The sequence below is a fragment of the Anser cygnoides genome, chromosome 7 (assembly GCF_040182565.1).
Source record: "Anser cygnoides isolate HZ-2024a breed goose chromosome 7, Taihu_goose_T2T_genome, whole genome shotgun sequence".
Taxonomy (NCBI): Eukaryota; Metazoa; Chordata; class Aves; order Anseriformes; family Anatidae; genus Anser; species Anser cygnoides.
The window spans coordinates 25330450-25344377 of record NC_089879.1 but is presented as its reverse complement, the minus strand read 5'-3'; the positions used below and the strand labels follow the sequence as shown (position 1 = coordinate 25344377).

The 13928-nt window shown below is 50.3% G+C and overlaps 1 protein-coding gene across 1 annotated transcript in view; it reads left to right on the top strand.

The window, feature by feature from the left end:
* Positions 1-13928, top strand: part of COL13A1 (collagen type XIII alpha 1 chain) — a 70849-nt gene that overhangs the window by 21698 nt on the left and 35223 nt on the right. Inside the window, exons 13-22 of the mRNA XM_067000587.1 lie at positions 839-955; positions 1405-1446; positions 2294-2320; positions 3059-3094; positions 4348-4410; positions 5016-5042; positions 9858-9902; positions 11556-11588; positions 12436-12462; positions 13016-13078. Coding sequence (XP_066856688.1) covers positions 839-955; positions 1405-1446; positions 2294-2320; positions 3059-3094; positions 4348-4410; positions 5016-5042; positions 9858-9902; positions 11556-11588; positions 12436-12462; positions 13016-13078 — 480 coding nt within the window. The remainder of the gene's footprint in view (positions 1-838; positions 956-1404; positions 1447-2293; positions 2321-3058; positions 3095-4347; positions 4411-5015; positions 5043-9857; positions 9903-11555; positions 11589-12435; positions 12463-13015; positions 13079-13928) is intronic.

The following is a 13928-nucleotide window of genomic DNA, read 5'->3' as shown; positions in this document are numbered from 1 at the left end:
CCAGAGGAGTTTGCTGGATCCATCGCTTACAGATCAGCAGTCTGGTATTCAAGCGGGGCGCTTCCAACCCACTGTCTCTGCAGCGCCGCTTGGTCCCAAGTCCTGGTCCTTGGGGCCAGATGACATTGCTGAGGCATGAGCCGCAGCCGCCGGAGGGCTACCGAGGGGCCTGGGGAGGAACCAGCTGGGACGGCCTCGTTCAGGGAGCTTAAAATGGCAGGTGGCTCTGCACGCACTGCCTTGTTAAATCCTACAAAAACTGGCTCTGCCTGGCGTACGTAGGCCTGCTTTGGGTGAGCTCCAGAAATGCCATGATGATCGTGTTATTTTTCGTTCGGTTTTGTGGCATTTCTACTTTCGGTCCTTGGAAAAACAGAGAGAGTGTTGTCCAACAAATAGAGCGCAGGGGAAAAACAGGCTGAGGTAGGACGCTGCGGCTTTGCCGGGAAGTGCCAGTGTGGCCACGGGAGGCTTTGCTTCACATGTGACTGTCAAGTGCTTTGGAAAGCCTCCTGAGAAGCCCAAGAGATGTCGGTGTCTGACAATGTAAATCGTACTTCACTGACTTGTGAAGAAAAAGAAAAGATCTGTTTGGATTGCTTGATCATCCGTAGATCCCTTTTGAAGCCAGCTCTGAGAAGGTGGCCTCGGCTGGCTTTGCAAACTGTGGGGAGATGTCCTCAGGAGGGCTCTGCCTCTTGGAAACCTCTCCTGCACTAACCTGGGACCTGCTTCTGCCTCTTCCGCTTTGGCCGGGCTGACCTGCATTGGGTGGCGGGGTGTTGGGGTGATGGGTTTGCTCTGCCTGCCGATAACCCCTTGTTTTAATGAACCTCAGGGCGAACAAGGACAAGCGGGAATCCAAGGTCCCCCGGGGCCCCCTGGCCCGCCAGGGCCCTCTGGACCGGCTGGACCCGAGGGAACCCCAGGACAGCCCGGGCCAATTGGGCCGCCTGTAAGTCCTATTAAGAAAAAGCCTTTCAGCTTCCTCGTTCTCTAGAGTGCAGGCAATTTCCTCTGGCCTCTGCTGAAGCCACGGATGGGGGAATTGCAGGGGATGTGGGTGTGTGGGGAGGAAGAAGTTCCCAGGAAGGAGGGGGGCAGGCGGGCACCCTGTGCTGGCGCTATCTGGACACACAAGTGTGAGGGGGTGACACCAGCCCCATTTCCTCCTCCTCTGCAGACGAAAGTAACACGCAGGGTGTAATTATCCCCCTCGCAGCAGAAACCCGACTGATAAAAATCCCTGCCGTCCCTTTGAAGTCCTGCTCCTGTCCTGTTCTCAGGCTGGCAGCAAGCAGCCAAGGAGGGCGAAAACTAAAGCACCTTTTAAAATACAGTCTATTGCTAAATGTCAGGGGATGGAGCAGAAAATCATGCTAACGTGCCTCTCTTTTGCAACAGGGCCGAGTGGGAGAACCAGGGAAGCCTGGCAGAGATGGAAAGGTAGGTACCAAAAACCAGCTCCCCTCCTGTGTGCTCTGGGAAGAAGTGTAACATGCTGGCCCCTGTGAAAGGAGTTTCCATCTGCAGGACTTTTCAAGGCCTTCCAGAAGGACAAGCAAGTCTTGTCCCTTGAGGCAAAAGTGCCTCCCTCCACGTGATGGAGTGTCGGGTGTCCTGCAAGCATCCTCCTCTCTCTTTGAGCTCTGAGGAGCCAAGGATATGGTGACTAAACATTTGGATTGCCATAAGCAGGCAAAATCAAGGGTGATATAGGTATCAAAGCATATCTGGGATAGTTTTCTCCTCCTGTCTGTTCACATCAGGAAGGCAGCTCCTGTATGGATATTTTGTTTATTTATATTTATATACACGCATATCCGGTGTTCTTCATGGTTCATATCAGGTAAATTGTTTGGTTATTTCTCATTTAAAAACACAAGTGGTTTGTTTGTTAATATATTCTCTCTATTTAGCTAGTCAGAGAAAGCTGCCAACGCCTGATTTACTCCAGAGCTGCACAGTGGGCTGGGAAGGAGTCTCCCAAGCAAAGCCAGAGAAACAGGAAAGATTCTGGAGCACAATGCATGAGGCAAAGCAGCTTTTGGTCTTTGGATTCTGTGAAATCAGGCCTGGGGGAATGGAGCAGCATGGGCATGAAATATTTGGGAGTATGGGTTAAAATAGTATTTACCTACATGAAGAATAGGTCAGGATAGCTCACCGAAGCAAGTCGTCTCTGTAAAGGTGTATTTCAAGCCAAATCAGTCAGCATCCCCCACCACCCCAAAGTCTGTATAATGTTGTCTACATTTGCCAACTCCAGCGTCTGTTTTGATTTTACCTACAGGGCTTACCTGGGCCTCCTGGACCAAAGGTGAGACATTTGGCCTCACTTTGAGGAGCGAGGTGATAAACTGAGAGGTAGACTCTGCTGGCATGGGGAGAAGTGTACATTTTGAAGGCTGGAGGAGGGGGAAAGGAGGTTACATCAAATATCTGAGAAAGATTTCTGCCCCAGCTCTGTATTGCCTTCGGGGCCCAGCTTGCATGCTGACTCATGGGTTTTACCCTGGCAAAGTGTCTGAGTTGCATCTCAGCAGAGCGAGGCACGCCTCATCAGCCCCTCTTGCAAAATTCTTTGCCACACACAGCTTTATTGGCTTCTTCCACTCTCAAAGCATTTACCAGCACTTCAGGAACCGATTTTGCAATGCTATTGTTAACTCCACCACAGTTTCCCATTTATTCACTTGCCAAAGTGCGAATGGGGGGGTGGTTGTTGTTGTTCAGCTGCAACTGCCCACCCCCATTTGTTTTTGTTTGAGATATTTAGCCAGGGTGAGGAGATAGGAAGCACAGAGCTGGGGCACAGAGCTGGCATGAGTTCCCCAGCTGCCGGTGTTTTTTGTATCTTTCCTGCTGGTTTCAGTCACTGCAGGTAACAGGGACACCTGAGGCTGGAGGCTCAGGGACTTGGTGGGGTCACTCTGAGCAAAAGTGTGAATTTTCCTCATGTAGTGGCCTTTCATGCCAGCATCTCCTCAGGGGAAGGGGCAGGGATCTGTCCTTCTCAGGGCAAGCATCACTTTGTTTTGTCTTTTTCCTTTTGCAGGGAGACCCTGGGATTCAGGGATACCCCGGCAGAAAGGTAAGAGGGGCAGTTCCAATACTGCTAAATGAATTCAGCCACACCGATGCCTTGTGGGCTCCTTTGTAGCTCTCTGCTCAGCTCTCATCCTGCTGGACCAGGGGCTGTGACAGGCCCCCAGATCCCATACTGTCACCTGCGTAAGGAGGGACTGGACCCAGAGATGTCTTTAACCCTCCGTTAGCAATGGTACAGCTTTCTCCCCATCTGTGTGCTTCTCTACAGCCACTTCCAGACTGAGATCTAGCTCTTGTGCTACCTGGAAGGGCCAAATCCTGGCTATGTATAGCTCCCTGCAATAAAGCAGGAAAAAGCCGATCCTTTCCCTGGTTAAATTAAATTAGCATCTGCTAATTAACGGCAGGGTTGAGTCAAGTCTGGAGGGTGTAATGGAGACAGAAAGAGAGACGGGGGAAAGGCGCAGAGGAAGATCAAAGGAGGGAAAGGGAATGAAGGGACACTGCTAAAGAGATGTCATCAGGAGACGGGGAAGGTGAATGCTCCCAGCGGGCAGGAGTCCTGTGTCCCGTGTTCTCTCTGCACTGCTTTATGGGTGCTCTGTGAGCAAAATGGCAAGACCTTAGAGCTTTTTAATTAGCTCTGTATAAACTGAGAAGTTTTTGTTATGTCAGGAAGTGGAAATTATAGCCCCTGCGGACCACAGCCCACTCCTGCAGACAGATGCAATTTATTGCCTCCTCTTCCACTGAACCGTCGGTTTTTCCATTAAGAGCCCATCCTGTCCTGAGGGCGTTGGGCGGGCGGTGAGGGGGTCCCTGCAACGACCTCGCAGTGAGGGCCTCTGCTACGGGCCCCTCTTACATGAAACAATTTGTCTGGCTAATTTACTTACTGAGCTAAGAGCCCGTGCTCTGGCTGGAGGAATGAGCCTGAGGTTGCGACCTTTCTCTGGGGAAGGTGGAAGGAATGGATGAAAGGAGGGGAGAAAATCCTCCCTGGTGAGTGGGTCGAGGAAAGGGAAAATGGGGCAAAGATCTGCGCAAAGGTGTTAGCTCTGCTAGGATAGAGGATTGTGGGACCATTCCCTTCAATCTGTACTTTTTGCACCCTGAGCATCCTTCCTGATGCAGAGAGGTGCTTCTCTCCTAGTGACACCTGGAGGGTAGGCTGGCATCTGCTGGGCACCTGTGTGCAGGACCCCTCACACCTTTGCTGCCCCATTCTGCACGCTCCCTTTCTTGCTTGCTCACTGTGTTTGCTTCTTTCTCTGTTTCGTCTCTTCTCTTCCCCAGGGGGAGGCAGGCACGTCAGGCCTGCCTGGTGCACACGGCCTCCCTGGAGCTTCGGGCCCCAAGGTAACTGCTGGGTGCAGTCAGTGAGGCTGTCTGCCAGGGGCAGATAAGTGCCACGCAAGCCCAGAGATGCTAAAGGAAAACACAGGGTCGGGGCTGGCGGCAGATTCTCTGCCTAGTGTAAGCCATGTACACAGAAAGACTTGTTCCTGTGTGCAGGGCCTGGACAATTGGTCAGAGCAATTCACTGCTGTCCTGAACCAGGACCAGGATTAGCCCTGCACAGGTCCCCGTACAAGAATAAAACTGACCTGCCTTTTAGAGGCTTTTGCGTTAAGGCTGGGAGAATGATGATACTCTGGTCCCCAAAACAGTTTAATGGTTGACTAGTCTACACCCAAAATATGCAGGAAGGATTAGTATGGGTTACCTCCAGCATCCGCTCCAGCAAGGTAAGCCACCTTGCATTCCCATGAGGGATGGGTTACAGCCCGCATTTAGACTGGCAGCGTGGTTTATCCGGACACCCGGGCTTGCTTTTATCACCCACTCCCTCCTTCAGCAATTTTCTCTTTGGCCCTTGCTGTTAAGATTGTTCTGCTCCCTCGATTTCTCCTTATGTTCACTGTCCCTCTCCGTTTCCTCTCTCTTTGTTCTTCGCTGGGCAGGGTGAAAAGGGGGATGCCGGCATAAAGGTAGGCATGAACAATATGGTTTTCTACCACAGTAGATCATCTGGGAGATGTTGCTCCTTGGGCTGATGGGTTGTAAGAGGAAGTTGGGTCTGAGGCAGCTCTGTGGGGTATTTAATGGAGTACACATCTGTGCTGCCATTAACAGCAAACAGACTCTCCACGCTCAGGCAATAAAAGCAGCCTTTATCCATTCGGTGGAATTTGATTCTTAGCAAAGGCATTTCTCTGACTATGAAGCTTGCTAATGATTTGTTACATCTCTCCATTTGATGGGATGGGTTGGGGTTTCCTCATAAAATCTGGTTAGCTGACGCATCAAATCCACTCAAACTCTGCAACTCAGGCTGAGGTTTGGCACCAGCCTTTTCTGTCTGTTTCTGTACACTTTTTACAGGCTCATATGGTCTGTGCCCAGATGTTATCTATTTGACTAAAATTTACTGTACCCATATATTTAAAGTATATTACTCAATGTAGACTGTACTTAAAACATTACAACATTGGCAAGTGTTCATGACAGTCACAGCATCCCATGTCATGCCATACATTGTAAACATCACGAGAAAGGATTGGTTCAGTAATATTTTGAAAGGCATTAACAGTGACACAGACATTTAAAGTATTTCGTGTGTAGCATACATCTCATTTATTGTCCAGCATATACATTTGCTGTATTTTTTCCATCTGGGTGTGTTACTGTTTGAAAAATAGTAGAAAAGGCACCTTCAGAACTTAACGTGGATGGATGTAGTACATCAAATTTAAGGAAGTGTTCTTTGGGAATGCAGGCTCTGGTTTAACAGTCGAATATCACAGCAGCAGTTGTCTTCCTACAAGAAAACAATGCGTCCTCAGAAATAACACGGTGCATGTAAAGTCCAAAGGTTCCCCTGTGTCCAGCTTCGCGTTAGTGCAATTCCATCGAGCACAAAAGAATTGCTTCTGGTTTGTGCTAGTGCAAATGAAAGCAGAATTGCACCCAGGGCTGGATGTTCTGGGAGCTACAAATTTGCTGCTGTCTCGACAGCCAGGTGCTCTCCAATTAAGCTGAACTGCAGGACTGAAGTTGGAGCATGGCCTAGGTGGGAGAGAAGTCTGGAAGGAGACGCCGCGTTCCACCCCTGCTCCCACATCTCACAGTTAGCAGACACCTGCTGTGCTCGCACCCACGTACAAGGACTAATCAGTCCTTGATTTATCTTCTGGAATCCAAACTGAAATCTCCTAGTCCCAGCTGAGATGAAAGTAAAGCCTTCGCAGGAGATAATGGATCTGAGAAAGCCTCCTAAGCCCTTGAGTCAATTCTAGTTTGCTTTTTGGCATCACTGTTTCACGGAGGTCCTAGGGGCTCCTCACACTCTCCTCTTCCCACTTTCTTGGGGGCTCTGGGAGGGGACCAGCGGCAGAGATGGGGGAAGGAGCTGGCATCTGTTATTTGCAGGGCAGCCTGCACCAAGCAGAGAGGGAGGCAGTCCTTTCCCCCCAAAGCTTTTGTGCTCTGCAGCAGTTCTGCCTGCTCTTTGTGTTTGGGCTCTGGCAAAAAGGAAATCTCCAAGTCTTCAGTGATGTCTCAGGGTCATCCACAGTTGAGAACCTTCTCTGTTCTGTGTTAGAGAGCAGTGACTCAGTACGAGCCTGGAGACATGCTCTAGCTACTTGGGCCCTTACTCATCTTGCTTCATAAAGAGTGGAAACGAAACCTGCCATGCTTTTTGTGCTAATAAATCGGAGCTCCGTAGGGCCACCTCCCCAGTCCCGAAACAGCCTGTTCTTTCACACACAGACTTTCATTTGTTACTGTCAGTATCACTTTTCTCTCTACTTCCTTTCTTCTTTGCTCAGAGGAATTGAAATAAAAGTGAAGAGATACCCCTAAATCAGCAGCCAGACATCACCCAGTAGCAGCTCCTGAACATCCACATGGTGCATGAATTTGTTGCCCCCGGAAATTTCTTCTTCCTGTCTGCCTTCCTTCCAGGAGGGCCATCTGGGACTCGGAGAAGCTTTTCACGTTTCCACTTTTGGATTCAATTACACTGGCCAGGATCTACCTCCTCTTTGTTGGGGGAGTCCAGTTCAAATACCGCAGCTGATTCAGAGTTGAGCTGTAGCAATCAATTTTGCACAGCATATCACTGCTTCTTATGGTAGCAGAGAACATTTCAAGGCCCTGCCTTGCTGAAGAGGCTTGCAAGTTGCATTCAAACCCCTTGTTCATTTGATAACCCTGAGGTCTTCATCTGTGTCTCCTGAAGGCCACTAGACAGGCTGTAAGTATGATCAGCTGGGTCATTTTAGGAAGCATTTCACTTGCTGTCCCCAGCTTGGCAATTGCATTCGGCTTAGCTGACATTTTCTTTATCTTTTTATGAAAGCTCCTTAGGATGAGGCTTTTTCCCATGCTCTGAGGAAAGAGCAATAAGAAATTGGCCGCAGAGTTGCTCAATAACTCCACGTGTTCTGACTTTTGCAGCAAGGAGCAGAAAAGGAAGGGTCTTTGGTGTAATTGGCGGCCCATAGCCAGTGCTGCTGATGAGCACAGGGCATGCTCTGTCACGGCTGGCACTGAGCAGCTATAAAGCTGCTCACCGGGAGCAGGGGCTTCCCCTGGGCTGGAGGGGAGAGGGGTAGTATTTCTCTTCCAGTGGGATTGAGGAGCATGGATGTATTTCCTAAGACAGAGAGAAGCTTGGGAGAGCTAGGAGATGCTGCTGGCCGCCTTCCTGGGGCAGCCTGAGCTTCCTGAGCTGGGCATTTTGCCTCTTGACATCTGCCTTTGGTGATCCTTCCCAGCTTCTGGCTTGGCTCCATCACTTTGGTGGTGGCTATGGCGTGCTGTGCAGCCCTTCCTTGGCACAAAGGACATGGGGAGACCACTAAGCAACCAGCGTGGTGGGTACTTACTGCCTTACAAGAGCTTTAAACTACTTAGGGGCTTAAAGATGTTCTGGAGACTTGCTTTTCCTGCTTATCCTCTGGCTGTGGCTCTGAGGTTTCTTTCTGCTCTTTAATGGTGCAGTGTCATGCCTGTTTCTGCTCTCTAATTAGCTCTAGGGCCTGTGTGATCCTGCAGGTGTTGATGGGGGCTGTGCAAACGGTCTGAAGCCATCATCAGAAAACGTCAAGGCTGTGTGGTTGCTCTGTAACTTGCCCCCTGTTAGGGGTTACCTCGCTCTTTCTCACTGGGGTGGCTTTGCTTTCGCAGGGCTAAATAATTAATCAGCTCTTCAGGCAGGTAGTTTCTTCCAGGAAACTCTCTGGGATGGGGGATTACTTCTCCGTGCAGGGCTGCTCTGTGGGGCCAGGCTCCGTGGTACAGGTGCCCCCCAGCAGAAAGCTTTGGTCTTGTCTCATTCAAGAAGAAAAAAACAAAACAGGGCGATCAGCTGGGAAAGAGGGGCAGAGACTGGTCTTCACTTCTGTAGTGCAAAGCATTCACAATTACTAGTTTATTTTTCTTGTTTATGAAAACATCACTGTGCAATCTACTGCATAGGGTGAGAGGTACCCAAGCTGCCTGGGTTGTTTATGGTATGGCATTGGGCAGTATTCTACAAAATACACTTAACAGCATGTCATAATTACAAAAACTGCTTTTTAAAATTTTTAAAGCACATATGTTCCTGCTACACAGTGCTTCCAAGCAAGGACTGAACACAACATCAGTAAGCAGCCTCTCAGAAGATGTTTCATTTTCATTTATATCAGATACAGTTCAGGATTACAGTACAAGAAAAACCCTGGACTTGATGAGTCCCTGCACAGGTTTGTTCATCCTGTAGTGGCCGCAGACTGAGCAGCTCCCTGTGCCCCGCGGAATACTGCAGCAGGACACAGAGACTGTCTTTGTTCCCAGCGCTGTTGCTTCTCTAATCTGTGATCTCTCATCTCTGACAGCCTTGTCCTGCACTGAAACTTTTCCTTTCAAAAATCTTTTGAGCTCAGTAAATAAAAGGCGCTGTGCAATGGTTATGTTTTATTACTAAACAACGAGTTTGTGAGGAAAAAGGGTATTTCTCTTCTGCCTTCTCAATTGTTGGTGTGACCCTGACACCTAGCTCAGCATCCATGTAAAAACCCACGCTTCTGCTTGTTTGAATGAACCAGCACAACCCAAGGAAGATGCCTCTTGCAGTTAGGTCTGTGTCCTAAATGTACCCTGGTCCTGCAGAGCTGGTGACTCACCGGGTTCCTTGGATTTACCTTCCCAGGATTTGTCACTTCTTTGTGTTTGGGGATCTCTCTAGAGCAGAACAGGGTGCGTGCCACGAACTGGCTGAGCAAGAAGTGATGAGTCTTGAGCCACAACTACAGCAGAATAGAGAAGTGCAAGGAGGATGGAGAAGATTTTTTGATGTTGTTTTTGTCCCTGCTTTGTCATAGTTCTTATCCCTTTGCTCGGTTCTTCACTGGGCTCACACTGCTGGATGGCCAGAGTGCCCCTTACCTTTGGAGGTGCAGTTGAATGGAAGGCTTGTGCCCCTGGAAACTCCCCACTCTGAGCAGAGGGATGTGTTTGGGGGGGTTGGCAGTGGGCTCTCACTGTGGGGGACACTGCCATGCCAGCAGGGAAGTGCAAGTCACCCCAAGAAGAAAATAGAAAGGAGAGTAAAGCGTGGGTGGCTGGGTTTTTTTTTCCTTACCACTGCTGGTAAATGGCCCTGGTGAGAGGAGTCAGGTGGGGAAAATGGGCTGTGCCCCATCTCACCCAGCGGCGTTCCTCATCTCCTGTGTGCTTGGCCTTCCTCATGAGGCCCTGGGAGGACTCACATTGTGTCTGTTGCTCTTTTCCTGTGTTTCTTGCTCTGCTTCCAGGGGGAGAGAGGCATGCCAGGGCTTCCGGGAAGACATGGCATGAAGGTACCTTGTAAACAGCGCAGTGATGCTTGTCTGCTTGACCTCACCCATAGCACTTGGCTGTCCCTGATGCGCAAGCATCACCTGGATTGGTGTGTGTGTGTCTGTTGGTCGATGGCTGTCCTCAGCTGGATTCTTTCTGCTTCTAAATTGCCAAGTGTAAGGCCCAATTCCTGGCGGTGACTGTGGGGGAAGAAGGGTTTTTACAAAGCAAATGGCATGCCCGGTCTGATGCTGTCTTGCAACATCAGGATCTGAATGCTTTCTGCTAGCGAGAGCAGCCGGTTGCCGAGGTCTCTAGGGAACTGGCATTCTGTGAACCGGGCGCCCCGAGTGACCGCTGCGAACCTGCGTGGTGCGTGTTCGCCCGTGGCAGGCAGCGGGGTTGTGCAGGCGTGGACCCGGACTAGTGCAGCGATGGGTCAGGGTCGGTGTGTGTGAGCAAGCCTGCATGTGTGTGCGTTGCTGCAGTTCTAGGATCAGTACTAGAAAATAACATCTGCATTCGCTGCCATTTAAAGGCCAAAGAGCGAGGAACAGGCATCCCAAATGTACCGTGAAAGCCTAACCCGAACCACTTTCTGCACATAATCCCTTTCATAACTCTAGCCCATATTCACTAAAACCTACTGACCCCTGAGACGTTCTGGAATGCTTTTTTCCCCTTTTATTGCATAGAATCCCTGATCTCCATCTTCTGTCCTTGTGTTTTTTAGCTTTGTCCCTGATTTCTGTTTCAGAAAGCTGAGAGGTATGATCCCGCTGCTCTCTGGCTCCCCACTCCTCCTTGTTTGAACTTTTCCAAGCTCTCTTTACTTTGAACTTGGCTCCCAGTCCTCCTCTCTGCCTCACGTGCTACATCCCAAGCCCTGTCATTTCCCACTTCCTAACACTACTTCACCTCCTCCCTTCTCCTTAGACCCCCGTTATCCCTCATATTTGCTTTTGTAACTGGACATTTTCACCAGCCCCTAACTGATACTAACACAGGGCACACAGAGGCTGTAGAGCAAAGGGTCGATGCCGATGACCTGCTTTTTGCATCAGTGCTGTTGAGGAAAATGTGCCTGTCCCCACGGGTGCACCTGTCTCCGGTTGCAGGGCAGGCTGAATCCCATGGTTTTGTGGTCGCTTGCTCTGTGGTGCGGAATGACACCCAAATTGCAGTGCTTGGGAGTTGTTTTTTCCCCTAAGGTGGCTGGCTTTGCAGCTCTCCTGAAAACATCTTGCTGCAGGGCTTGTCTTCTCTGATAAAAGCAGTATCTGGGCTCCGTATCTGGGATCAAGAGCTGGACTGGGTGCTTGGTCCTCAGTCTCTGCTTTCTGCAGTTATTTGATGCTGTTCTGCTTGTTGGCCCCTGCTTCACCAGCAGGGTAGGGGTGGAAATCTGGTTTTGTGACCAGGCTGTGCCCACGATCTCTGTCTTTAGAGGAGCTTTCTGGAAAGCAAAGCCACCGCCATAGGTGAACGACCCGTACAGGGAAGGAGGATGTGTGCTCTGTGGCATTACAGCATTACTTCGGAGTGTTGGAAAGGAAAAGATGTGGATTTTGCCTTATAGTTCCACTTGGCTGGTACTGTTTTATTTCTTAACAACAAAAAACCTCATGTCCCATTCATTTAAACAAGGTTTCTGTCTCTTCTCTTTCTGACAGGGCGCCCCTGGGTTGGCCACCGCCGGGATGAAGGTCAGTTTTGTGCTACTCTGCAGTGTCTCAAATAGGGCACATCCAAGAAAAGGGCTGGAGCTGTGTGAGGAGGGCACGGGAAAATGGTCAGAGAGCTCCCACTAAAGGGGAATCTTAGAACTGCTGTTGCTTTTGGCAGAGAGGCTACATCCCCCTTCAGCAGTGCGCCTGCTGCTCTGCACCTCTCTGAGCAGAGGCTGGTGAGCTCATGGCACTCCACAGCAGGACAGGGATGGCAGCAGAGCAAGGGGCGAGCTGGGTGCCTATTAGGGGGCCGAAAGTTACCCTGAGGGATCTGAGATGCACAGTGATTGTTGTCCTGATCACCTCCAGCTGCTGCAGAAAAGACAGATAAGGAAGTTATCTCCAGAGCTGGTGGGGAGGGTTTTTCTCCCTGATCCCACATGGTTCCCATATTAACACACACCCCCACATCCCAGCTGTGCCTGCAGCCTTGCAGTCTGCAAACAGAGCCAGGAGCAGGCAAGTTCCTTAAAGCCAGCAGAAAAGTCTTACCATGCTCCCTTGCATCTGGAAGTCTCTTCTTGAAACGCTGCAAGGCGGTTACTCAGTTTCCCAAAAGCCTCTTGTTTGAGGCTTGATGTTGTTTTTTTCAGCACTCCAGGAGTTGACTAATGAAGATAGTACTTCTGCCTGGAGCTTGTTTTAATATGCATTTAATGCACCCTCATGCCTTTATTTGCAAGACATCCATAAGGAAATGTTCCTTCTTCCACCCTGATAGCTCTAGGAGGTTTTGTGCTGTCTTCTTGGTTTTTTTTTTTGTTTTTTGGTTTTGGTTTTTTTTTTTTTTTCTCACTTTATTTTCCTGTCTCTTCCCCACCAGGGTGAGCCTGGGACTCCAGGAGAAAAGGTACTCTGTAGGCATTGCTCTGTTTTGTTTGTGATTTTGTCTTGTGTTTTTTTCCACTTCCCGTGAGGGAGCTGAGGAATAGCCCTGCACTTCCCAGTGCCCAAATCCAGGTCACAATGACACCTGCCCCATAAGCAAGGGCAATAGCAAATGGCAGTAACATGCAGTGATGCCAAGTGAGCAAGAGACTACTGCGAACAGATTCCCTCCCTCCTGCTGGTGCCTGTGGCTTGGGGAGCACCCTCCTGCTGCCTTCTGTCCCTACCCCACAAAACACACACAGCACACTTGGCTCAGCAAGCTCCTTCTCCCAGGACCCCCTCTGCCTCCCAGTGCCTCTGTTCGTGCACAGCCTCCCCGTCTCAGCGTGGCGTGACCTGGTTTGAGTTCCTGTGGCGGGCAGGGTACAAAAATACCCCGTCACTCTCCATCACGAAGCAGCTGGCTTGGTTTCTGAACAGCTGGCTCCCCATGTGTGAGGCTGGCAGGGTTGTGTTACAGCATGCGGCAGCCACGTAACAGCCATTCTCTGTCTCTCTTCTTCCCCACGAAGGGACAGCCTGGAGTCCCAGGGAGGATGGGCCCCCCAGGTTTGCCAGGGAAAAGGGGGCAGCGGGTAGGACACCGTGTGTTTGGGCTTTGTGTGCTGTGTTCCCTGAGAGCGGGAGCTGGCAGGAGCCTGCTTGGCCTTGCGTTGTTGTGCTTGCGGGGCATCGTGTGTCCTTCTCTGGCTCTTGCCCCGTTGGTGAAGTGCGTTTGCATGTTCTCGCTGGCAGGAGGTGGGGGCTGGCAGCAGGCAGGGCAGCGTGAGGTGCCTGGGGCATAGCCGTGTCCCAGGAACAGCTAAGGACAGTTCTGCATCTCTTGGCTCCAGAAATAACACCCTACACCAGGATTCAGTAACTTGACCTCCCTCCTCAGGAAACCTGCCTCTTTACACCGTTGTTCAGGTGGCACAACGTTTTCAATAGGGCCCTTGTAGCCCTTACAGGCATGTGTACTGAAACCGTGCCTGGAATGAAAAGTACGGTACCAAAACCAGAGCAAGGCAGAGCGTGGGACTCGCAGAGCTCTGGGACAGGATTCAGGATGATTAAATTCTGATATCCTTAACAAAACTCTGAAGGCCAAACTTTTTTTTCTTTGGGCATGAAGTCCTGCAAATGTTTTTCTTCTTTCCAGGGAGAGAAGTATTAGTTGATGCATGCTCTGGTATGGGAGAAAAGCTGGTGGGGGCCTTCCACGTGGCAGCAGGCTGAAATACCTTAGAGAAAAGGGTCACCGCACTCCAGAATTGCCTAAAAGTGATTACTGCTTGTTAATTATTTTCCATGGAGCCACCAGTGCATGTCTATTCTTGGAGCATTGATGCAAGCCCCCTGCATGCCAGATGTGTGCCCTTGAGCTCTGATGAGACTGGTGTGCAGCACCAGGGAACGCTGTGCTGGTCTGGTGTGCTGCTGCTC